Source organism: the organism of the source record quoted next, unplaced genomic scaffold, assembly GCF_019419815.1.
Source record: "Pyrus x bretschneideri cultivar Hongxiangsu unplaced genomic scaffold, Pyrus_bretschneideri_v1 Contig12, whole genome shotgun sequence".
Lineage (NCBI taxonomy): Eukaryota > Viridiplantae > Streptophyta > Magnoliopsida > Rosales > Rosaceae > Pyrus > Pyrus x bretschneideri.
In genome coordinates, this window is record NW_025999413.1 from 5399506 (window position 1) to 5426100 (window position 26595).

The 26595-nt window shown below is 38.5% G+C and overlaps 4 protein-coding genes across 5 annotated transcripts; 1 reads left to right on the forward strand and 3 right to left on the reverse strand.

Annotated features, from left to right (window-relative positions):
* Positions 1-666: 666 nt before the first annotated feature.
* LOC103944491 (F-box/LRR-repeat protein At3g58900) lies at positions 667-3345 on the reverse strand. Its single transcript, XM_009354951.3, has 3 exons — positions 2311-3345; positions 1286-1459; positions 667-1169 (listed from the first exon to the last, which is right to left on the reverse strand). Exons 1-3 carry the CDS (start codon positions 3241-3243, stop codon positions 837-839), a joined length of 1440 nt encoding a protein of 479 aa, XP_009353226.2. The 5' UTR covers positions 3244-3345; the 3' UTR covers positions 667-836.
* Positions 3346-5265: 1920 nt separating this feature from the next.
* LOC103944607 (pentatricopeptide repeat-containing protein At3g12770) lies at positions 5266-7998 on the reverse strand. Its single transcript, XM_009355087.3, has one exon. The coding sequence runs from the start codon at positions 7972-7974 to the stop codon at positions 5713-5715; it is 2262 nt and encodes a 753-aa protein (XP_009353362.3). The 5' UTR covers positions 7975-7998; the 3' UTR covers positions 5266-5712.
* A 1475-nt stretch (positions 7999-9473) lies between these two features.
* LOC125474420 lies at positions 9474-10577 on the forward strand. Of its 2 annotated transcripts, none has more exons than XM_048578124.1 (2): positions 9474-10177; positions 10263-10577. In XM_048578124.1, exon 1 carries the CDS (start codon positions 9476-9478, stop codon positions 10115-10117), a length of 642 nt encoding a protein of 213 aa, XP_048434081.1. In that variant the 5' UTR covers positions 9474-9475; the 3' UTR covers positions 10118-10177; positions 10263-10577. The 2 variants fall into 2 exon arrangements, with proteins under 2 accessions (XP_048434081.1, XP_048434082.1); XM_048578125.1 differs by having other exon boundaries at positions 10311-10577.
* Positions 10578-14443: 3866 nt separating this feature from the next.
* LOC103944608 lies at positions 14444-14761 on the reverse strand. Its single transcript, XM_009355088.2, has one exon. The coding sequence runs from the start codon at positions 14759-14761 to the stop codon at positions 14444-14446; it is 318 nt and encodes a 105-aa protein (XP_009353363.1).
* Positions 14762-26595: the final 11834 nt, after the last annotated feature.

The following is a 26595-nucleotide window of genomic DNA, read 5'->3' on the forward strand; positions in this document are numbered from 1 at the left end:
ATTGCACGAAATTTAACTCAGAATTGAAATAATCTGGTCTGGCCTCTATGAAATTAACTTAGAATTTAACTCATGGAATAGAGAGGGAGCGTGCAGGGTAAAAAGAAGTGTGGATAACACTACCATATTTTTATATTTTATTGAAATGTTAATATATAAGCCACCATCAATCAAAGTGACCGGAGGTAAAAAAATTTGGCAAGGTGGTTGGATTCCGGCGAAAATTTCGGGCCTAAAAAAATTCCGGGGAATGGAAACATGTTCCGGCAATGTTCTGGCGACCAAAAAATTTCGGCAAACTTCCAGTGACCTTTCCGGCAAACGAGTCAGGTAGGCTTAGGCCTTGTGCAATAAGGCAAATGTGTAAATAAATGTACAATCCTTATACTTGTATCGACCCACAAATTGTAGCTTAGTCCAAAGAAAACGGGTTGGGCTTGGTACTTTTTCTTAAGTACCTATTTTTCCTTAAAACCTGTATACAACTAGATTTCTTGTTGAGTATCAAACGGGTTGGGTTTGAAATAACAGATTGTCCTAGTGGATAGGACATTCCTCTTTAACTCGCTGGATTCAAAGTTCTTAGTCTACCCATGATTTTTTTTTCTAAAAGATTGATGAATTCGTATAGATTATCCCATTGTATGTCGTAAAAAAATGACAATGTAAACAATACCAATTCTTGTGGAATCAAAAAATGAAAGAGGGAACATGATGGAAACGTTTTGCAACCCTAGCTACTATCTCCAATAAAAACATGCCATTTCTATGAAGAAACAAAACGGAAGATAATCGTAATCAAACCCCAGATAACATTTGATCTATGCAATTATCATCTAATCTAAGAAATAACACGGAAACTGGCTGAGCCGATGGATTCCCAATTTAAAGCTCAGAGTACATCTGGCGTTGCGGAGGAGAGAGTACTTCCAACTTTGTGAATCCTTTTTATACAGAACGATTGGGGGAACCTGCATCAGAACTATTCCGTTCTCGCCAACTTGGCCAGGAACAAGTACAATCTTTTCTAGGACAACTCCTTGCTCAGTCAAGATTTTCACAAAATTACCTTCATCTTCTGTTCCTGTATACGGTTTGATTGTAACCTGCTTGAGACTTGGGATGCTAAACTCAACGGATTTATCCGACAACTCTTCTGGTAAACTCTCCTGGAAATTAGAACATCAAGTTTTAATGTGCAGCAAGGAACATAAAAAAGAATGATAAGCAATAGTAACACTGAAACATCAAGCATTGCTATAGTTATGTTTGTAAAAATACTCACATCTTCCCCAGCCTTGAAAGGGTATTCTAGAATCATTGTCTCCAGATTGGGACAATGTTTAAGCAGTGCAGCCATGCCAATGAGATCATGCTTGGTAAATCCTGTTTGTAGCTCTAAGAACTTCAGATTGTGGAGCATAAAACTTTCGGGGAAGGAGTCCGTTGATGTCAGAAACTGAGGGCATATGCAAAGAAAACGATTAGGAATATAAGAAGATGTTAACAACATAGCCCATTACAAACCAGTGGTTATCGTATGTAGGAGAAAAAAGGCAAAAGAGGCTAAGCAGTAAAAAATGAAACTTGAAAAATCCCCTGTTCATGGAGGTTAAAGCAAAGAGATTGACCATCTGAAAATTATCTAAGAATGTAATGTTGCACACAAGTGAGGTGGACAAAGTTAGAAAGTGACTAAAGATACATTCCGAATGAGAACTCCATACCCAAAGTGAAGAGAGGTTTAAATTATCTTAACAAAGTCGCATATCATGTAACTATCTCACACTCACACCGTTCTTAATGAGTGCTCCATACCTGTTATGAGTTTAAAAACCTATTGCACTGCAGGCAATGAGGAACAATAAGCCGAGTGAAGTTTTACGTTTCTTAACAGACTCACCTATGGTGTCACAATGCCAGCAGCAGAAACCTAATGACCAATTGGTATCCACTTCCCTCGGTCTAGACCAAATGCTTACAAAACTGAGGAGAGTTTCAACAACTACTCACCTTTTCCATCTTTCAGTCGACTCTTAGATTCAGTGACAAGCTAAAGAGCCTCACTATCTATCATGTTGTTGTCTCTATCAATCTCATTCGAAAATACACGGCTAAATCACCAAATCCGAAAACACAAGAATTTAGCCTATCTATGACTATAAGAAGCTTTCTACATGATCAGAATACCAACCATACTGTTACATATTACTCAAATCTTTGACATAACTACCACAAACAAAAAAACCATGATCGAGATCGAAAAGCTTTGTTTGATCAGCACAGAGATGATAAATAATTAAAAATTACCTTAAACCACCAATTTAGTGCATCGAGATGCTTAAGATTAGGCGCTTGCTCAATTAGCTTAACCGTCCTGCTCCACAGGTCATAGTAACGTTCCATTATGTTCACAATCTGGACACGAAAATAAACCAGGGACGCAGCATTCTTCAGGGCAAACCTGTAAAAGCTACAGCAATCAAAGCTAATCGAATAAAGATTTGGGCAATCAATCGAAACAGTCTCTCTGATTTCGGAATCATAGAAGAACCCAAATGCCAGCCTCTTGAGTCTTTTGCTACATATCTTCAAGTGATGATGTCCCCAGCAGTTTTGAAGCTCCAAATCTTCCAAATTAGGGCAACCCAATATCAAATCATTCATCATCTGGTCCTCCAAACAAACCATATCGAGAAGCAAGGACCGAATCGTCCAAAATCGCATGGTGGACAATTTCGCCGGCAGAGTGAGATAACACCGCGTGAGGCTCAATTTCTCAACACACCCATTTCTCAGAAAAGAGAAAGGGAAATCGTAATGGTAATTATGGGTTTCGTCGTTGTGAAAATCTCTGTGGATGAAGAAGTCGAGGTGGAGCTCCCGGGCGCGGAGGTGGGTGACGGCGGATCGCACCCAGGAGTCGACGTGGGAGTGGTAGTGATCGTGGAAGATGAAAGTGAGGCGGAAAGTGTGGACGGGAGAATTGGGGCGGGAAATTAGAACGCGGTCGACGAACTCGGCGTAGAACTGGCAAGTGTCCAACGGCAGCTCGCGCGGCGGGAAGAGTTCGAATCTGAAATCGAGGGAGGGGACGAGGGACCAGAGAGGGCGCCATTTTTGGGAGATGATGGAGGTTTGGACGGATTCTAATGTGGGGAGGAAGGTGAGGATGCGGAGGAGGAGGTCCTCCGGCAGATCGTTTAGGCTTCGGTGTTGATCGTTTGCCTCTGCTTCTTCCATCTCCTCTCTCGTGTAAAATGTTTCTGCAATCGGAAAAGCATTTTTAATTGGTAATTTGCATTTTACTGTGACCCAAAAAATACTTTTTTTTTTTTTTTTTTTTAACAAACGATATTATCTATAAGGAAATGATAGGATGGGTTAAGCCTCACAATGAGCTAGTAATAATGTAGTTCAAATTCACCTTTGGTGAGAATCGAACATAAAATCTCTCACTTACAAGTGAAGAAAAATTTCACTAAACTGTAATATTAAGTGGCTTTATTTTTCCTCTTTTAAAAAGGAGACAACTAGTGGCAAGCCACACTTATCCACCCTTCCATGCCCAGAGAAGCTATGGATAATTTCACCCTACCCATGATCACCATGCACAATAAGTTGATCACCCGAGGTCCCCCCTTATATTTTTCGACGTCCTGAATCTGTTTATGACGTCTGTTTTCCGAAATTCAATCGTTTGAGTAGAATTTTACTAATTGGACCCTTTATGTGCTTAGGGACAATTGTTTGTGGCGTTTCCGTCTTCGTTTGTTTGCATGGCTCTTCGGTGGCGAAGTATTTGTGAGTGGACTCCTTTCTAAAATGCATGTTTTAATAGTAGGAATGTATACGTGAAAAACATGATTTAATGGTTACGTTTTATGATTAAATTAGATTTACACTTTACAATTATCATGCTTTACTGAGAATATTTTGGATTACCATACTTTATTGAAATTATGTGCTTTGTAGTATAGATGATGGATGACTACTTACTATTTATGAACATGTTTTTACACTTCTTTGTAGTATATATGATTGACGACTATATGTTATGAAGATCTTTTGAGATATATACCTATGTTTGGAAAGACTATGTTTTAATGATTTTGTGCGTATCTAGTGATCATTGTTCTGCCTACAGGCAAAGATATATGTAGATGGCTTGGGCCAAGGGAGATATATGTAGATGGCTTCGGGCCGAGGGAGATATATATACTGGCTTCGGGCCAAGATATATAGTGCCTATGGGCGATATGATGCCACTTTTTAGCACACTTTATTTGTTATATGTTTTAAAGGTTTTATGGCATGCTAGGGTTTTCAGAAAACCTATTACATAATATGCTATTGAGTTTTCATAAAACTTTAGGGGTTAGTATGTTGATAACTATTTCAGTATTATATATATACATCAACTTGGTCCACTCATGTTTGTTTTGCACCCCCTCAGGATTTAGAATCGAGACGTACAATCTCTGCGTTAGGGCACTTCCACATCAGCATCTGCGAGTCCTCTTGGTGTAGACCCATCCTCTTATTCATTCAATTTTATATTAATTTTTTTTAGTGTTTTAGATTAGTTGTATGCTCTGAACAAGTTCCTAAGTTGCATATTCATTGTATTTTAATTCATAACTTTTATTTATATTCGTTGTTCTCATGCATCCTAATATGGCTTCGTCACTTTCAGGTGTCGGCCAACACATGCCTACCCTGATGTTCGAGGAATATCAGGGTCGGGCGTGTCAATTTGTGTTAAATGATGGCATGACAGGTGAGTCAAAACTACGTCACATCGTTAGTTAACAAAGTACTTGAGAGAAAAACTAACATAAATCTAAAAGTGGCATAAAAATTAAAATTAAAGTATGAAAGCGACGCTGAGAAGGAAAAAAAATAAGGGTATTAAATTCAGAATTTTGAGAAACTTGAAGGTAGTTGAGTGAAATTTATCCTTAATTTATAAAGCATTTTTAGGTTTAGGGTTTTTTTTTTTTTTCCAAGCTTAGAAAATTTGTTAGAATGATCGTAATTTCTTTTTATTGTTAAATGATGTAATCAAATTGCAAATGATGGATTCTCATAGTGGCTAATGATTAGAATTTTCTCTTTTAACCTACAACATTCAGAGTTCAAATCATCCCTTTCCTCTTAGTGCACTTATAAGAAGGATAGTACTATTCATAAACTCATTTTAACTTTCTACACACTATTAATTTTTTGTCATTGATCTTCTTCAATTCTTTTGATCCGACAGTCGAAAATTGAAAGGGATGTGTACTAAATAAAAATAAGTGTATAGATAGTCACTATCCTATAAGAATATCGCTTATATTTTAAAACAAAATTAATCAAATTTGATTGAAATTTTTTGTTAGTTGAAATGTAATAGATAAGCATCGTGAGAGATTTTGTTGAGATTCTATGCATTGTGAGAGATTGCAGCTCAAGACTTCGACTTCCAGCGTTGCTTCCTGTAGCCCCTTCTTTGGGAGTTTACCACATGCCCAATCGATTCCATGTAAATTGCTTCGGCGATCATACTTGTAAACTCTGAGTAGACAAATGAATCGATCGAAGACTGCCATTCCATTTCCACCTTCAACTAAGAACTGGATTCGGGTTTAGATGGACGGCGAACTAGCTTTTATCCTTGTGTGAAGCTGAAACTGAACCCGAAAAGAGATTCACTGCAGGCCTTCCCTTTCACCAGTAATCTCCACAGGAACAACATCCATCCTTGAAATGATGAAAACGCTTTGCATCCCTAACAACTATCTCCCTGTTGACAAGCTTCGATATTAGCTTGGTTGCTGAATGACAATTCACACATGCTCGAAGATTTTTGGTTATCCGAAGTGTAGTTCCTGGAGCAGTGCTGATGAGGCCATAAGCAATTGCCAGCCTCTCGCTGTGATTACAAAGTGTCTCTTCTGTCTCTTCATGATTCAAATCATGCAGAACAGAATCTGTATGCGGGATGAATCCTGCCTCCTTCAACCTCCTCTCCAGACTTTCGAGCTCTTCATAAATTTCCTTAGACCTTGGATGAGACTTGTCTCCCACATGAAATGCCTGAAGCTTCCCATTGACCTCAATCAAACTATGTCCAAGGTCCTTGATCAGTCCTTTTTCCCTCATCAATACTCGTACCTTTGCAACATGATCCCATAAACGGGCTGAAGCATAAAGATTTGAGAGTTGAACATAATGCCCTGTATTATATGGATCTATAGAGAAAAGCTGTTCTGCAGCGTATTCTCCCAAAGTTACATTACGATAAATCTTGCATGAACTCAGAAGTGCTCCCCATACACTTATACCAGGTTCAATTGGCATCTTTCTGATAAAATCGTAAGCTTGATCCAAGCGGCCTGCACGTCCAAGAAGATCAACCACACAAGAATAATGTTGGTTTCCAGGCTCAATCCTGCAGTTTACCATGCGGTGGAACAGCTCCCATCCTTCCTCAACAAGGCCTGAATGGTTGCATGCAGTGAGGAGCCCTAGGAAGGTGACATCATTGGGCGGCACTCCTGCCTGCTGCATAGAATGGAAAAGATCAATGGCTTCTCGTGCTCGACCATGTAATCCGTAGCCTACGATCATTGCACTCCACACCACAACATCTTTATTAGGCGTTCTATCAAAAACCATTCGAGCAAAATCGGTACTTCCACATTTTGCATACATATCAATTAGGGCTGTGTTAACAAAGACATTATTTCTATACTCACTTTTATTGATATAATCGTCCATCCATTTTGCTAGGTCAAGGGAACCCACCTGGGCACATGCAGAAATAGCAGACCTCATTGTTATTGAATCTGTTCTACAATTTTTTGTGATCATCTCCCGGAATAGCTCTACAGCCTCGTTAGCATAACCATTCTTCGCATAACCAGATATCATAGCATTCCACAGTATTACGTTCGGCGTTTGCATCTGATCAAAAAACGATCTGGCAGCCATCACCTGCCCACTTTTTGCATACATTGCCGTGAGTGCAATGAGCAAGTCAGGTTCAAATTCAAGACCCATTTTAATCAAACAACCATGAACAGATGTCCCCTGTCCCAAGTCTTCTACATCAGTATAAGCTTTTAGAACACTAACAAGAACGATCCAATCAGGTTTCACATTCAATTTTCTCATCAGACCAAAAATTCTCAAAGCTTCCAAAGGCTGGCCATTCTGGGCATGCCCTGAAATCATCGAAGTCCAGGAAACAACCGTCCTCTCAGCTAAACCATCAAACACAGCCCTAGCACGATCTATTCGACCACATTTAGCATACAACGCCACGAGACCATTCTGCACAAACACATCTGATTCAAACCCATGTCTAAACACCTGTCCATGAACCCGTCGACCCATTTCGAGGTCCGGCATGCCACTGCAAGCTTTAAGCACATGAGGAAAAGTAAACCCATCTGGACTGACACCCATTACTTGCATCCTAGAATACATTTCTATAGCCTGAGAAAACACATTGTGCCTAGAATAACACCTAATGATCGCGTTCCACTGAAATACATCTGGGTCAGTAAATTCATCAAACACTTGGCGGGCGTACCAAATATACCCGAGATTCGAGCTTGCATTGACCAATTTGGTGATCAAAAAGCCACTGTCTATCAAACCTAATACAACTAACTGGGCATGGATTTGACCCAACTGGCTCTTTCGGGTCGAACTATCGATCAGAGACGCGAAGAAGGAGTCCGGGTCGTGGCCGTGACGGAGGTGTTGGTCGTCGTAGCAGTATGGATCTAGACGGAGAGGAGACGAACAGTAGTGACGGAGGAAGGTGAATGAAAACGACGCCGGAGTTTCAAAATCATGAGACGTCGCCGTTTTGGGAGCCAACGTCAGGAATTTGGCGGGAAGGGGAAAGAGAGAGACTCTCCTCGCGAGAGCCATCTCAGGGCCGACGCTGATGTTAAGCTTAAAGGCGCAAAACGACATAGCTGCGTTTTTCCACTGGTATTATGAATTTAGGACCACTGTATTTTGGATCCATTGCAATTCTGGTCATTATAGTTCTATTTTTTTCCAATTTGGCCACCGTATTTAATCTTGTTTGTGAATCAAGTCCAATTGATAACTTCTGTCAACTTTACAAGTAAAAATTACTTACATGATACAGGTTCACTTCCATGTAGCGTTCTAGTCCAATTTTGCTATATGAAGAGAAATTTACACATGGCATGACTTCATTCGAGTGCGACTCCACCAGTGGCGAAGTCAGGAATTTAAGATAATGAGGTTAAAAAACGGCTTTCAAAAATCTATCATACTTTCATTTATAAATGTTCACGACATGTTCTCATATTTTGGAAACGTCATATTACAACATCATTATCAATAGAGTCAAATACATTTTTCTCAATGTACACAACCAAACTATCATTCGACCATTGATCACCCACCCTATAACGATGTGGATTCTTCACAATTTTCATCACCAAAAAAACTCTTTCAACTGAAATATGCGCAACAAGTAAAATCATACTAATTTCACTAGCAAGTACACCAACTTGGATCGCTGGGCTCACATGTTCCATGTTGGGTGACCTAACTTGGATCAATATTTGTTGGCCATTGTGGCCCACGCAACCAAGATTGCAATAGCAACTTTATGTTCCTGGTGATGTTGCAGTGCTGCTGCTGCAGTGCGATTATAATGGTAAAAAAAAAAAATTATATATATATATAAAGGGAAAAGTTCACAAAGTTATTGGGGTCAAGGGAGCCCAATGCCCCCACATTGGCTCCGCTAGTGGACGCCACGGTTATAGAAAACTTTGTTCTATGTATAACCACTTTAGTCTCTTCCCACCGCATCAACATCTCACGAACCCCAACTGCTCTCAGCCATAACCCACCTCTAGGTATAACACTCAATCCACTCTCGCCACAACCCTAAAACTCATGTCTTCTTCAATTTTACCCTCTAATAGAGCGATGAGTACAAATAGATGATAAAAATAACATTTTTGTTTTTTAAAATGTAAGTCAACTTATATGATTAAATAGCTATCGAACTTCAATAGCATTGCATGAATGCTCCACGTTTGTGAAAATAGTCAAAATTTAGCAATTCCACTTGAGAGAATTCCACTAGGTTCGAAAATACAATATGGATCGAAATAATGGAAGGCTGAATATGCGATAAAAAAAATTCAATTTATACTATACATCAGTGTAAAGTAGAAAATACCTTGAGCATAATTCCAAAGGAATCAAAATACCGCAGCCACATTAACAAAAAATAAAATTGCAGTGACTAAATTAAAAATCAAGGCAAAAAGAACAGGCCAGAATTGCAATTTTATCAAAAACCGAGGTATTTTCTAAAAATTCAACTGTCGGAAATTACGACAAGTGTGGCGACTTCCAGCAACGAAGATCCAGTTTTCTACTCAGACCTCCATCGATACAAAGCTTTCTTCCGGTCTCCTCCGTTATGGAGAGGCACATCGAGATTTTCCTGAAGAGGCTCTCCTACGTCTCCATACTCATCGGCACCGTCGCCTTCGTCTTCCTCCTCCTCAAAACCCCCGACACCTGCGTCGCGCCGGACTCTCCGCCGAAGCCCCACCTCCGCTTCCCCAAATCCTCCTGCGACGCCTCGCCGCGCGTGGTCCTCACTCTCCACAAGAAGAACAAGCGCCTCTGGTCCACCAAGACGTGGCAGAACAAGGTCCACTCCTTCTCCAACTTCTTTCGCGCATTTTATCAAATGGGTCTCCTGCACAACGAGTCCAAGGTCCTCTGCGTCTCCGCTGGCGCCGGCCACGAGGTCATGGCGCTGACCCAGTTGGGCGTCGCCGACGTCACCGGAATTGAGCTCCTCGAGTCGCCTCCGCTGGTGAGCCGGGCGGATCCCCATAACTTGCCTTACTTCGATAATGTGTTTAATTTGGGATTCAGTGCGCATTTCGCGGAGGCGTTGTTTCCGAACCGGTTCGCAGCGGAGATGGAGAGGACGGTGAAGGCCGGCGGGGTGTGTGTGGTGGTTGTGGACGAATGTGGGATGAGGATGTTAGGGAGATTGTGGATTTGTTCACGAATTCAAGGTTTGTTGGTGCTCGTAATGTTACATTGACTGGATTGAGAATGACAAGGATTATTATGAAAGTTAAGCATTCGCCTTAATTTCCTTTTGGTAATTCTCTCTTTGCTTTACATGTTTATGTCATATGTTTCGAATTCGATTTCTTGTTTGTGTGTGAATTGGTGTTTCTCTTTAGGATCTGGGGTTAGTGAGCTACTTATACTGTGAATTTGTGATTTGAAAGCGGATTAAGCAACCGCGTATGAACTCGAACGGATCTAGGTGAAGTTTATAACCCTTGTGGAGAAGCATGGCTTTGAGAGCGAATGGTTTCGCTGCGATGTACGCTTTGCTTTCCTCTCAAGTCTCGTCATTTCGGGCAAGTTTCTCTGTTTTAGTTGTGTTCGTTTGATCTCTTTCTTTGTCTGCTTGAGATCACAAATGCTAGGCACTCTTCGATTGTAAGGATCTTAATGATATATGCAATTTAGGATGTTCTTCTTGTTGGAAACAAGCATGTGTGCTGAATGTGAGTTGGCCTGAGAACATGTATGATAACATCTTCTTTGAGAATCTATGTCAACACCTGAATGTGAATTGACTCAAGAACATAGACGATAACATCTTCATTGGCGGGTTGGTGATGATTGATGCCTGAGGTTATCGTTCATATCGGCATCTGGTTTTCTTGAGTCCGACCTAGTTACAGATTCTTAGGTTCTGTCAGTCTTGAAGCACTGGCTTTGAGAATTTGGACACGAACATAGTTTCACAATTTGTCACAAATTAGAGTTGAAGTCGATGGTTCACAAAATGCTTCTTGAGTTGGTTTCTTTGATTCTTTCCCTGCCGATGATTTTCACAATAAGTTTTGAATGACAAGCCAAGGAATTTGGAAGCGAGCAAAACGCGAGTGGGTTGATTAATAAGTCCGGGAATGGATGTTAAAACAGAAACACACGAACTTCGTAACTTTTCCATGCGGATTCGTCGATTGTCAAGGACAATACCAGATTTTACATCCTAAACCTCATGTTGATTCACCAAGAATGCCAAGAAGTTTACCACACGAACGTTGTTGATTCTATGAGCTAGAACGAATCAACACAAGAATGCCAAGAAGTTTACCACACAAAAATTGTTGATTCTCTGAGCTATAACGGCCAATGATCGTCGGGATGTCTATACCTCATTAATTCCGTGGAATATCGGAGTTAATACAACAAGAACAAGAGTGAGAAAACTCTCTCAAACTGCACTCGGTTTTCAGTTCAGTTCATTATATTATAATCTTCATCCCCATCTAGAATACAAAATACTTTTATTTAAAAATTTAATCTTCCTAGCATTAATCAATTTGAAAAGCCAAATGCATGTTCTCGGAAATATTGTCCTACGTGCTTCACAACATGTGTATGCTTCTGCATCATTAACATTGTCACCAGTTCACATTGATGAATTAGTAATACTCGGCCTCACTACTTAAAAACATAAATTCGTTGTTATTTGAAACCTAAACTTTGAAGTTATCATTTATAGCACTTTAATGGACAGGTCTAGTTACTTTTATAGGTTTAATTATATGTAAAGGGACTATCAAAAGTGGGACTCTTCATGGACTTCTTGCCATCTTATTGTTGTGGCGTAATTATCGTACTAATATTATAAAATAATGTGTTAAAAAAATAAAGTGGCTGAGAGTCCAAAGATAACCTCATTTTAAAAGTCTCCTTAGCATTTCTTTTCAAATTTATTAAAAATTAAAAAATACATATCATCGTTGAGTTAAAGTGTCATTGACGTTAAATCTTGGATATCATAGAATGTCTGAAATCTATTTGGTTATAGGTCTTTTCTGAGCTAACACTTTGTGCAAGCTTGGTCTTACCTAAACCTCATTTTGGTAAAAGTTTCCCCTTTTAAATTAAATATTGGAGATGAATAATTGTAATTGTCAATAAATTAGTGACAGACAGACCTCCAAGCATTTTGAAGACACGTGATTATTTCTTAACAACCACAAATACAGGATTAGTGGATATTAATGCCAATATTCAAAGGTTGTGTCCCTAGTTTCTTCACTAAATTAGCTGGACTTGGACTTGATTGCAAACCTGTATCTATTAGATTGTGGTCTAAATTCAATTCGCTACGCGTAAGGGGGCATGTAAATATCTCTCCAGATCGATGAGGGGCCAAACCGTGCATTTTCCTATTAAAATCAACTTAGAAATCTAACACACAACTCCAATCCAATTGCTAAGTACATGATTTGTCCAAAGTTTCAATCTCAAACTAATTAAGACAACTTTTTAACTCTTTAATAAGACCGTTTCAGACCAATTCCAAACATTACGATCAGTTCTAACTCACATTATCATACTCACATTATTATAACTCCTTAATAATATACTGTAAGAAGTACCATAAAATGTTACTTAGCACAAGAACATTCGATCAAGCTACTATGACTACGTTAAGCAAACTAATAAAGTGAAAGAAATTAAAGCAGTGACTACAGAGAAAAAGTAGCAGGAAAGAGGAATATATGTAGTTCTACTTCCAAAACAAAGATTTTGGTCTTCTGCTTCACGTGTGAACACCTGGAGAATTTGTCTACTTCTTCTTCTTTGACTCCCAACTTTGTTCAAAAGATTCAGTCTCCGTTAGGTTACCATCTCCAATCTCCATAGATTATTCTCATATATTTATTTATCTACCTGGCTGGTTCCGCCTTCATTTCTGATACAACCTCCACAGGAAGAACAACTTCATGCACATAAAATATCATAAAAATGTTTAACAAATTTAATATTTTCTCCTTTATTTTCGGGAAAATAAACTAAATGCAGCACCGTCATCTTCACAAAACGCAGAGTTTTAAGCTTTGAGCTTTGGCAAAGGCGGCTGCAGCCATGCAGGGGTGGAAAAAATTCCCAAAATCCTGAACCGAACCGAAAAAATTCCAATCCAAACCAAAAATTTTCCAAACCGAAATTCTCGAAATTTTGGTACGGGATTCGGAATTGACTTTTCGATATTTCTGGAATCTCATACCGAACTGAAAATATATATTATTAATTATTATATGTATATTTTTTTTATTCTTTTATAATTGATGCTAGTAGTTTCTAATTCATGCTCTGCAACCTGGAATGCCCTACACCTTGCATGTTTTTCATGTTCTGTTTGATATTCATTTGGATTTTATTATCGTTGCTGTCATGGCTGATGATTTCAGAAGGCTTGATTCTTTTGTCTCTCAACAAATTGCCAACAAGGTTTAATTAATTTGAATTTTGACTCTGATAAAAATAGGCAAGCATATTAGTGTTCGATTAAATGGTAATGTGAATGAAATGACATTCTTAGTTCTTGAATTATATATTTGAAGAATAATTTATAATTTCATATTTTAATTTGGGATTTCCGATTTGTCCCAAAATCCCAAAAATATTTCGGAATTCTGAAATTTGGGATTCCCAAAAATTTTGTTTAAGATTGATCTTCAAATTTCTGTTCCGAAAAATTTTAGTTTGAGATTCGTGATACTAGTTTTCGATTCGGTATCTCATACTGAACCATCCCGAGCATAACAGAGGCACCAACCCGACGACTCTTTAATTTTATATGCGAAATCATGTGGTTTGGCAAATATCCCACTGTCTTGGAGGACTCGAGTTTTTCGTGTCCGCGACGCGCAATGCAGACACTATAATTTTGCTCTTTCTTTTGGAACCCCATGAGCCATGACACAATCAGCTTTTGGCTCCTTTTTTCTGCAGACAGACCAAGTGAATTAAAAATTAAAATAATAGCTTCATATTTTGGGTGAAGATTTCCTAGCAGATTTCTGGGAATCTTTTTTTTCTTTGCTTAGAGGGGAAGAAAACAAGTCCTTACACCCACAAGTTCACTGCAACTGTGACGTTATAAATACAAACTACAAAGGCATGTGTAAGACATTTTTATATTAGAGATTAAAGATATTACGATGGCGGTTAATCCATTTCATAAAAACTGGAGATACATTTCCCTCTCTATTTACGATTTCATATAAAAATTTAGCAATATTTTGATAAAATGGATTCTGTGACGAGAGAAATATAGAGAAACAAAAAATAGAGAAGGAAAAAAAAGAGAGAAAAGGGACAAGAAAACAATTAGAGAATTCAAATGCAGAAGCTAAAGAATACCGATATTTTCATAGAAATCACATTTGATAATATTCACATTCATAATTAAACCCACAAAATAAATTTAAACTAAACTAGATCACTAATTCTGATTATAATCATGTATTTGTGCGGATCAAAATCACCTCTTCACTGCTTTACACTAATCCTCATATAATCTCATCTAATCCATCAGGAAACCTTAATTAATCACACCCCTTTTTCTGGTGACCCTGATGTAGCAGAACACAGCTGCAAAAATGGTAGTGACAAGCCCGCCAATGATAATTCCTCCACCAGCCACCGACTTATCAGCTTTCTTTTCAGCAGGCCCCAAACGCCGGAAAGTAGGAGCTTCCGCCACCTCGCCTTCTTCCATGCTTTCAGTATCGGACGGCTCTGCCGCAATGGAAGTAGAGTGCTCTGTTTCTCTGCCCAAGTCATCAGATTTGTCGGCAGCCATTGCAGAAACCAGAAGGAACCCAGTAAGGAGGAGGCAAATCAGACCAAGTCTCGCCATTTGGGTTGAAATTTTGGGTATTGTTGGTTTTGGAATTTGATGATGTTGGGTGGTAAAAGATTGAATCTTTGGTTGGGGTTTGGGGAGTTTATATAGCGGAGAATGAATGTGTAGTGTTCGTTGTTGGGAAGTGGGTCCCATGTGTGATGTGCGAAGGTAACTATTTTGGGGTAGGGATCTGGGAAAGATTTGATACGCGGAAGAAATAAAATAGGAATAAAAGTGGTTCTCTGTGTGCATGAAAAGTTTGGAAAGGGATAATTTCCAAATCTCTTCCTCTAATTCATAAAATCAGCACATTCGGACCATTAAAATTTAATTAAAATGCTACAAATATGAGCTCATTTTAAAAATTATAATAATTTTAACCGTTTAATTAAATTTTAATAACCTGAATCTTCTGATTTTGTGAAATAGAAGGAATATGAATCTTGGGTAGGTTAAAGCTTTAGAGAGAGAGAGAGAGAGAGAGTGTGTGGTTAAGTGCAAAACGACATGCAACTACAACTGGGTACACACTGTGAACTCGAGATTTGTAGTAGACTAGTCGTAGGAGTGCTTTGATCTTTGGGAGGATAAAAGCTGGAAAGCAAATAAATTGAAGAAAGTAAATTGCTGTGGCTGTGGAACGTGGGAAGGATTCGCTTTGGGAAAGAAAGAAAGTAAAATGTAGGAGGATTGTTACATGTATCCAATCCGAATACACTATGTATCATAATTCATATAGTGTATGATTTCTTTTAAATTATAATATGTTTGTATTAATACGATATACAATTTACAATGATTCATGCAGTGTACAAATACATACATTCAAATTATAATGCGTATTCAATTACTTTTGCAGTTTCCTTTAATTGGTTTTAGAAAACTGTACTCAAACGCATTCATGAAAATCTTACTAAACAGAAGTTTAGAGAGACATTTAGGCTTGCAACTTTTGGTGTAGCCTCCTGAAAGTTATGACAGTAGCTTTCAATCGACAAAAAAAACTACAGTATTTTGCAACCGTTAATTCTTAGTTTTTGTGTTTTAGACTACATATCGGTAAAAACTTTTGAAGTATCCTATAATCTGGAGGACTATAGAAAATCTCTTTATTGGATTGGTGCTTAGTTGCCTTAGGCTTTTTTTCACACTTTTGACTTCATTTTCTCTTCTCTTTTTATTATTCTTGTAAAAAAAGTAACCCTCGGTCTTATATTTGAATTTGATTATTGTCTCCACCAACATCTCAACTATTTAAAACGAAAGTATACTTTTACTTTTCTTACTTTTGTAATACCATAAGTATTAACCATAACCACAACTCATTAAGTCCAAAGCACCAAAGTTTAATACTGGCCGAATCGAGAAAATATTATTGGAAGGGTCAATGAGAATTGAGAGCGCAACGCACAAAATTTTTTGGTCAAAAGCATACAAATTGGCATTTCATTAAACTTTGGTAGGCTCAAGGTATTTTTCAAGTCATATTGCACATTTGTCGACAGATGTTAACAACTTTCAAACGAGCATATTGGTTGATAATCGTAACTTTTGAGTGAGGATGCCAATAAATGTTAACATATGCTAAGTGAGTTTATCAAAAAATGTTCATAGTACCTCATACGAAAGTATGAAGCTAACAGCTAACATGCTCTATGGCTATGCTTTGTGCCAGCTCTCCTGGAATGCTGAATTTGAATATAATTTGGAGTAGTTATATTATTTTCCCCTTTTAGTGTTGGATTAATTGCACACAGCTGGCCTCCCAGCTGGAAATATAGCAACCGCAAATTGGTCTCACATAACATTTTCCAGTTGGCCAGGGGTCTTTGATCTCGAACACTTCACCAACTTACTTGGCAAACACTACGATATAGTATACACCACCGTCTTGTTTGGATATTAAAGACATGTTTTTTTTTAGCACATTGAATCGATATTTTTACATTAATGGGGTGAGAAGTCTAGCTAAGTCACATAATGGACAGTTTAATTTGGTATCGAATTTGACATCCATGAGATTCGAACCTAAGACCTCTCACTTCAAATGAAGAGAAATACCACCAGATCATAATACTGAGTGTTAGATATTAAGGGCATATTTACTTAACAAAAATGAATAAATAAAGAAAAAGGAGAACTTAAAATTAGGGTAAGGAAAATGAATCCGATCAAACAAAATTCTTGATTTTAAATATTTGATTGCGAATTTCAAGAGAAATATTACACCTTAATTTCATATGTGTAACGCAGACGAGTAAGAGAAATTTAATGATACTCATACCCATGTCATATAAACACAAGAAACTCAAGAATCAAAATGATTTCAATTCCTAATTCTTCTAAGAAAACTTACCTTAATTTCTTGATATGTACATTTTTTTTTGGCCATTCATCTAACTCTCTATTCATTCAATGCATGCCAACATACTACTATATAAAATTCTCAAAAATGCTATATGAAGTTATGAAGGCATACCCATTTTTGACCACACATTCATCTATTCATTCAGTATATATTATACACTTAAATACAGTGGAATTCTCGAAAATATAACTATATTAAGTTATGAACGCAACGACTCTTTTCATGCACTTGCTTCATTTTCCTCAACATTCATGATTCATGTGAGTTTGGTTTAATTAGGTGAACTCACTGGCCAATGCTCCCTGTGATCAACCACTGTAATTAATTAAAGAACAAGGACAAATTAACATAAATTAGTGTTTCATAATTAAGCTTTAGATTTTAACTTTATGAAGGAATTGGTATTCACCAAAGGGATTCCATCATGGTAAATGATGCCAACTGTGAAGTGTGAACTTCGCACTCAAGACTGACCCCGAATCCTAAGAGTCTCAACTGCCTAAAGATACCTCACTGGCTTTGCCACATTTCTCGAATCCCATCATGACGATGTGGGTCAACCAGACTAGTCGACTGTGTCAAAGCCTCTCATATTAAACAGGCCGACTACTGGGACCATGCCACTTATCCGTCACACTATATAAAAGAGCAAGAGCAATTGTAATTTGAATCATCTCTAGACTTTAGTGTTTGGAGCTTCAGAATTAAGGAATCCGAGCTCTTGATTTGTGTGAAAGAGAAATTGGAGTCCTTAGTTTGTGTGAGATGGGTCAATGGAATAAGTTAATGGGAATCGTCATATTCAATTTGAGCGGTCCGAATTGTTTGGTCCTTGTCTTCCAGACGATGAGATCCAGAGTGGATCTTTGTTCAGAACAATTGTATTTGGTCTTATTCAATTCCATGTTAGTTTTATACATTTGAGTCATGATACCCTAAACAAATGAGTTGTCGCCTGTACATACCTCTTCAACATATATCCGCTAAAAATTTCAATGTGTGATCAAGATATATCTCGTTCAGGTACAGCTCTCTCACGACCACTCATTGCTTTTTGAAAACTTAAGAAGGATTACTTATTTGGATTTATTATCTTGAACTAGAGCGATACACGAGAACAATAATAGTGATATACGTATTATTTGATTGTAATGTCTATTGGGAGTTTGTGGTCCTATAGTGTTAGTGGCCATATATCGGACTAGTCAGTTGCAAGTCGTAGTTCCTTCTTCAGGCCAAGACTTAAGTGCTTAATTAGGTTGGTTGGGGATTTGTGGCCTTTGTTTTTCAGTTGAGGTATGCTATCGTGCCCTTAAATTCGAATCCCATGTTTGCCTGGCTTGATAGATGCAGCAGATTTGTCGGCATGTTTGTGTCCATAATATCAATAGAAAACCTTGTTTTTTTTTTTTTCACAAAAAAAAGAAAAAAAGAAAAACCCTAAACCCTAAACCTTGTCTTTGGCTTAGTAGCATTGGCAACGACTATCTTATCCAAACTCTGAGAGCTTAAGATCTGTTCAAAAAGGGTTGGCATTTGGGCAGCTTAATTATTCATCATTTCGGGCTATCCCAAACTTCAATTGCCATTTCAGGCTCAAGTAAGAACAACTTATATGAGAAAAGAGTATACCGTCACCATAACGTCCTATGTCATGTAAGTCATTCCCTGAGTACATGGTAGGTTTTGTTTTTAGATTGATCATGGAGTCCGACTTCAACTTCCGTTTCAACTTTCTAAAGTAGAATGGTTGTTCCTAAGCATGATCTTCCCAAATTCTATGAAATGAAATTGAAGTCCTTTCATGTTTTAAACTAAAGCTAAGAACTTTCACAGACTGCAAAAGTAAAATATTGATAGAACGAAAACTCGGTTGGTAGAAAACGAAAGCCTGAATCATGAAGCAAAATCATATCACCGGGAAAAGTTATCAAGCATATCGCTACTTTCTCTAAAATGTAGAGACGTTTAGGGGGCGTTTGTTGCGCCGGACTATCTCGGACTGGATTAGCTTCAAGGACTAAGCTGGACTGGCTTAGACTAGACTAAACTGGACTAACTTAGTGAAGCGTTTGGTGCAGTATTGGACTAAGAAGCTGGATAATAACAAATTATAATATTATATTATTTAATATATAAATTATTAATATTTTATTATGATCTTATCTTTTTCTTCATTTTTTCCTACCATTTCCTCGTTAAATTGGATGAAGTTAGCACTGCCAAAAAATTCATCACCATCCCTGGACCGAGATCTTAGCTTTGAATGCTCGAATCTGTCATGGATTTGAAGAAGCCCAAACAGGCCGAGACTTCCAGGCCATTTTCCAGCCACATTCGACCACATTTTGGCCTCGATTCAGGTAAAATCGTAATCTTATCACTCCCAGCTTCAATTTGGTATATTTTGTATGAAAGTTGGTTGTGAAATGGATCTGAAAGAGAGTCGGAAAGTTAATGATTGATCTAGGTGACCGGAGATGACGAGGAGTCTGTCAAGAGTAGTCGTTGAGCATGACGAGGACGAGAAAGAGAAGATAGTCTTAGCTAGTCCCATGGTTATTGGGGGGTCTCGCTAAGACCTTTTAGTGAAAGGTTTTGTCCATGCAGAATAGCTTGTTGGTATCCTATTGAAATTTATCATTCAAACATTTCTTGAAACAATTTTCTTTAAAACTCAAAAACTTGATTGGTTTGCGATTTAAATTTTTAAATCTTACGATTTAAACTAAATAAAAAGATCTAAAAAGAGGGGGTCGCAAGAGAGGGAGAAAGAGGAGAGAGGAAGAAAGAAAGTAAGAGAAGATTGAAGGAAAGAGAAAGAAGAAAGAGGATCGGACGACATAAAGAGGAAGATGAGTGAGAGAAAGAACCGAGAGAATGAAGAGAGCGGATTGGAGGAGAGACAAAAAAGGTTAAAAAAAAAAGGAGAGAGAGATAGATTTGGAGTGAGAATGGAGGAGGAAGGGAAAAGAAATGAGTGAGTTTAAGTTTAAAAACTCACTTTTTATGTTTTTAGAGAATAGACTGTATTTTTTAGTTAGTCTTGAGTCCAGTTTTTTAAAATAGTCCTACCAAACAAGTTTTTAAGGCCTAAAACTTGAAAATTGTTTTTGAGTTTAAAAAGTTAGATTCAAGTAGAGTATCAAACGGCCCTAATCTCTCTAATTCATGTTGGAAAACCACAAAAGAATGGAGAAGGATTTACTCGAAGTGATCATCACAACCTCCCCCTACTGCGTCACCTTCCTCCATGTTGCAGAACTCCAGGAAATGGATCGGGCGGTGGTCCTGGTGATAGTACTCCCTCGGCATCCCAAGCTTGATGTCATACTTCATTCTCGCGGTATGCTTCACTCCCATGAAGTTGTAGTTCCAGGGATCATTATCGGGAATCATGAAGAAGCCAAGAAACTGGTCGCTGAGAATCATCTGAGCTTTCTCATAATGGATTGGAAGGTATCCATGCGGATTAACATTGCTTCCGCTGTCTCCTGTATTAACACGACGTCCCCACTCATAACCAGCTGGAGTAAGCTTATACGCAGCCAACGAGCATGAACCTGGAGTGAAGCTGCAGGTTAAAATGATGCACTTCTCCCCATTCCATTGCTCGGTGTTCTCCAGCATCTTAGCGTGAGATGCGACATCCTGGGGAGAGAGCTGAGGAAGCTCATTTGGCTGCGTGTGCATCCATCCCAAAGGCTCCAAATCATTGAGGAAGTCATTCTCAGGACGAGCAGATGGGAGATGAACTTGCTGGTGAGTCCCCGATTGTGGTGGCATGACAATGCATCGAATTTCCTTAACCTGAGGGTTGTCGGGTGGGCTTATACCGTATAAGTAACCAGCAATTTGCGTCCTCGGATCGGCAATGGTGATAAACTTCTCAAAATGTTCTTCGGAATAATATACGTGTATCCCGTTTCCTTACTATCTTCTGAATTCACAAATATATGATTGGCCCGAAAGTATAGATTTGCAGCAAAGATTGCTCTCCCACGCCAATCAGATTTGGACCGATGAACTTCTTGCTCATAACGACTCGTAGTGGTAACAATAAGTTGATCACCATGCTTATTTGTAGTCCTTGTCGTGACGGCAGTCAGCGGACTTGCTTCTTTAGCCTGCTTTTCAATCTCTGCAATCTGTTGCCTCTGTTGAGAAGATGGGGTAGTCTCAGCTCCAATTATAATATCACGAATCTCAGAGTGCGTAAGGGCCAATATATTCACATTATTCTTTTTTGCATAATCTGACAGTATGAGATCTCTCAGAGCAAACTCAACCGTCATCCACTGATCGTCAGAAAGAGAAGGCCAGACGTGGTGTGCCTCAGTAATTACCATTCTGTCGGGCTTCAATAACATATTTGCCTTTTCCTTGTTCACATGCAGTGCACGAAGAATCAGAATGAGTCTGCAGAATGCAGTGTATGATCGTATACTCTTCAACCAATCATCGTAAATGTTGAAAAGAAGCATCTGCAGCTCAGTCGCGTTTAATATAGGATCACCAAATTTCTCAACCTTCAAGCAAGCCTGGAAAGGAAGCTGCAGTTCACTTCCTATTATGACTATGTTAGGGAAATCCAGCAAGTGAACCCTCAATGGGTCCAGCATTCCTTTACGAGTCACAATAATTTGCTTTGGCTGTTCTTCAATGGGTAGAGATCTCACAAGTGCAGCAACTTCTCTGCGCTTTTCCACTTAGCCAACTGACCAAATTGTTTCTGCCCTGCCCACACACTTGTGTGAATGACCTTCAAGAATAGCAGCCCAGTCCTTCGATTGAGTATGAAAATAGCACCATTGATGGATTTTGTAACAAGATTCCCTTCATGTGTATTATGGACTGTAACATGATACACATTTGTGTCATCAACAAACCAAATAAGTTGATTGCCGAACAGCTCCCCATAGTTTTGGGAAGACAATTAAGGTTCGTTAGGCTCGGATGAATACAACTGCAACCCTTTCCTTATCCGCTCCCTCAAGACATACAGAGCTGGATTTGACTTCATGATCTTGTTCATTGCCCGTTGAAGTAGTGGCTTCGACCCAGGAAACCAGTTACCAAATGCAGAATATAAGTTATAAGCCAAATGAATCAATACCAATTACCACCCCTGTGGGAGAAGGATAGCGGGACATGTTGTCAGTTGTATAATCCATAAGCTTGGCTCTGGTGTATCGTTCAATATCATGAGAATCGTAGTCTCCCCAACGGAGTTGTACATCTATCCACTACTTATTGCTTGCTTTCTGATCAAACACATCCTTTGGCTCAGCCAGAAGACTTGGTTTCGTCATTGGCCATTTATGGGCTGCAAAGAGAAGAATGTCAGCACAGGAGCTGTTCATTTTGTAACTCTTCCTTGTATAGTTTCCTTCTGCACCATTTCGATTTCCAAAGCATCCAGCTCCTGGTCTAGGACTTGACAGAGATCCATGACAACACTTTCATGAATCTTCTGCCACAAGTGTGCACGAAATATCTCAATCAATGATATCTTCAAGGTCGGTATCTTCCCATGCATAAGGATTCCTGTCAGATCCAACTTCACCTGGAAACGAGCGCTCGGTAGCAAAAGTGTGTTTTATAGGCAGCTTTCAAACGAGCGCTCGGTCATACATTCTTTACCATCATAAACCCTAAACCATTCACGCCCATGTACTTCGCACACCGCATGCATGGCCCTTGCCGCTTCATCATAAGCAAGAGCAGCTTCAATTAGGGGTGGGCAAACGGGTCCTAGACCCAGGGGTTGGGGCGGATCCTTGCGGTTCGGGACGGGTACGGGACTGGTCCAAAAATTATAAATACAAAACAGGGTGGGCCGAGCTAGTTCCTAGTAAATAATGGGGCGGGGCGATTCTAAAAGTTAGAGAAAACGAGCCCCTTGCCGGACCGTTCATTCCTACTGACTATTGTTTATTACCCTTCTCAGACCTAATTTCACTCAAGCCTCACCCTCACCCTCTCTCTCTCCCGAGTCCACTCCGAGTCTTCTCCCTCATCTCTCGATCTCTCTCAATCTCCTCCAGATATCCTTCCTCTCGATCTTCTCTCTCTCGATCTCCTCCCTCTCGATCTCCTCCCTCTCTCACTTTATCTCCCACAGTCTTTCACTCTCTCTCTCTCTCTCTCTCTCTCTCTCTCTCTCTCTCTCTCTCCATCTCACCCGCCCTAAACTCAGCTCAACCCATTTCTTCCTCTCGTTTTCTCCAACCTTCACAAAGCATAACCAAGCATATACCCAGGAATCGGCTCAAGATTCGTGACCTCAAGATCCGCCTCCCGCGCCGTCCTCCATAGGTACAGTAAAATTACACACACACACACACACGTATATGTGTATCTAAATATTTTAATTTAAAATGTTAGCTTTGAATTTATGAAATGATTGTTAGGTTTTATGCGGCAGATGTGAGGGCGGAGAGCTTCAAGGTGCTCAACAAGTGCAAGAGGAAGGTTGTGGTGACGGCGAATCCGACGGTGATGGTGGAGCGGGTCTGGGTCTGGGTCGAGTTGGGCTTGGCCGAGACGATGAGAGAGTTGAAGATCGGGATGATGAGCGAGTCTGGGAGGTGATCAAAACCGGAAGAAAAAAAAAAGTAAAGAGGACTCGTGGCCCCGTCCTGAACCAGCCTGTTTCAAACGGGTTGTGTTAGGTCCGGTTCCAATGATCAAATTTGCAATACCCAGCTCGTCTTAGCCCATTTCCTTTTTAAGCGGGTCATGTTCGGTCCCTCTAAATTTGGGCCCAACCTGGCCTGTGCCCACCCCTAGCTTCAATGGCAGTTGGAAAAGTGTCAAGCTAGTGTAGGCCTAGGGGGCGGATGCCCCCACTTATTTTAAAAAAATGTATAGTTGCGTTCCAATTCTCAATAACCAGCCTTAATTAAACTACAGTTAAAAAAATTGGTAGGCAACTAAACTAGTCTACCGTTTTGGATCCCAAATGCCCTACCCGATGACAATTTAATTAACAATTAATTTAATTGTGCCTCCCCATTTTTCTAACCCTAGGTCGTTAATCCACACAAAACTCATCCCACCACGTACGGCAAAACAATTCTAGTCCTCAACTTCTTCAGATTTTCCCTCCCTTTTCATTCAACCAAAACACAATTGAATTTGAAGTGTTATAGACAGTTAGAGTTCAAGTAATGATTATCAAAATTCAACACAAGAATTTTACTCTACAAGGTATTTTATACAACTTTACTTCATTAATTTGTTTTTGGCATTTCAATTTAGAATTTAGCTTTCTACTTTAGAGATCAATAAATGAATGATAAGATGATTATTTTTATATAAAGAGATATTTAATGGTATTGGTAATGATATTGTTATGCAACGCTTTCAAAACATAAAAATGATTCGAGGAATAATGTAATATGTTGTATGAAAAACTTTATGGATTAATATATTAGTGGTTTGTTCAATAAATTCTTGAGATTTTTAATTGTGATTTTATTGTTTGAGGATGTCTCCGCTCATACAAATCTCTGGCTTCTTCCTTACCGCCAGAGCCTACTTCCCCTGTTTGGTGTCCTGATCTCTGCAACCCACTTGCGCCATATTCTCTGCCTAAGAGCATCTCCAGTGACACAGAGAAAGAATTCAGGGATGACGAGAAGAAGGCGAGGTGTCGACAGTGACAACTGAGACAGCGGAAAATGACAAGGGAAAAACCATAACAGCCCGAACCGCCTCAATTCAATTTTGCCGCCAAATGGATTGTAAATTTTGGAACTTGGTTTTATCTTTCTTTTGAGGGATTTTTCTCATTATTTGAAATTTGAATATTGGACTCTAGTCCGGCCCAAATATTCTGAATATATGGGGATGAAGGAGAGCCCATAAACCTACCAAGACTTGGGTTGAAATACCCAAGTTGTTCCGGAAATTTTTTTTCAAGTACGAATAACTATCCAATTTTTATACGTGATTCTAAATTAATAAAAATCTTTTAAAATATTCTAAATAATTACTTAAAGTTAAAAAAAATAGACATTAGTTAGCTCATGAGTGTTAAGTGTTGGTGTTGCTGCTATTAATTGATAATGTCGTTAATGTTTAAGTAATGATGTAGTCAAATACTGAAGTGATGATGTGGCCAAATACTGAAGTTGATATTCACTAACACCTCATTTTTCGAGTTTTAAACCCCCAAGTGGACCTCTCTCAGCCAAGTTAAATGTTGAATTTGTCTAGTTTAAAGACTAGTTTGGGGATTAGAGCTTTGTAGGTGACGTAGTGAAAACCCACTTCAATACTTGTACAGATATCATTTAACGCTAGTGATTTTTCAAATGTCCAATTCATAAGATTTGAATCTAAAGCATCTCATTTACAAGTAAAAAGAAATATCACTACATCGAAGTATTAAGTGATTCTAAATATTTTGATTTTATCAATTAAGAAACTAAACTGTAAATATAAAAGCCACTAGGATAACCAGTACAGAGATAATTGAATTGCAATGCGTTCCGCGCAGTCAATGGAACTCATTATTAAAACTAAATACAATTTTTACTTTTTAGGACAGTGGTTTTTAACCTTTTTTACACTCTTTATTTTCTTTTACACTTGTCTTTTATTTATATCCTGTAATTCTTTCTCTCGATTTATTAAATTTAAAAATAAGAAAGAAAGAAGAAAGTGTAAAATCACTTTCGTGTGTAACTTTATACTTCAGCTTAAAATTTTCATCATGACTTTGACTCTCTGTATTTTCAAGACCTTCATTAGGTTTCAAGAATTTCAATTTTTTCAATATTTTGTATCACTTTTACCGATCATGGTTCTTTTAGTGGGAGGATGATTCTTTACCCTCCTAATCTCTCTAATCTTCTATTCTCTCCTATTTGAATGGTCACGGTTAAATCACGTCAACATCTTATATTGATTTTTTTTTATAAAGATAATAAGATAAAAAATAATGTGTGAGAAGAGAGGATAGAAGGAGATGAGAATAAGAGGATAGAGAATCTTCTCCCTCTTAGTGCTGCATCTTTATTCCTTCTAGGGTGTGCATACGAACGTACAAATGACTCATCAAATAATGTATTTAGACCAATCTGGTCGTGGCAAATCTTTAAGTAGTGTTACACAATTCAATCAGCAAACATATCATTGTACGGCTTATTGAGTGACACATTTTAAAAATCAAGCGGTACATTTGGCATATAGATTGGTATAAATCACACGTGGTGTTACTAAGGACTCGTTTAGAAGAACTTTTAAAATGATTGAAAGTACTTTTAGAAAGTGTTTTTGGGTTCCAAAAGCACTTGAAGTGCTTCATATAAGAAGCACAAATTATATACTTCTTGCAGAAAGCCTCTTAAATGATTTTTCAGGATTTACTTATATTTTAACTAATGATTGGTTTCAAATACATTTTCACCAAAGTGCGTTCAGCTATTTTTAGAACACTTTCAAACGAGTCTTGATTTTGTGTTTACAG

Bases quoted from the DNA above. Each gene is read 5' to 3' on its own strand.
- LOC103944491 (XM_009354951.3), bottom strand. From the start codon at position 3,243: ATGGAAGAAGCAGAGGCAAACGATCAACACCGAAGCCTAAACGATCTG. The intron at 1,460-2,310 runs GTAATTTTTAAT...ATATGCCCTCAG, and splicing joins CACTAAATTGGTGGTTTAAG to TTTCTGACATCAACGGACTC. The intron at 1,170-1,285 runs GTGAGTATTTTT...TCTAATTTCCAG, and splicing joins CTTTCAAGGCTGGGGAAGAT to GAGAGTTTACCAGAAGAGTT.
- LOC103944607 (XM_009355087.3), bottom strand. From the start codon at position 7,974: ATGTCGTTTTGCGCCTTTAAGCTTAACATCAGCGTCGGCCCTGAGATG.
- LOC125474420 (XM_048578124.1), top strand. From the start codon at position 9,476: ATGGAGAGGCACATCGAGATTTTCCTGAAGAGGCTCTCCTACGTCTCC.
- LOC103944608 (XM_009355088.2), bottom strand. From the start codon at position 14,761: ATGGCGAGACTTGGTCTGATTTGCCTCCTCCTTACTGGGTTCCTTCTG.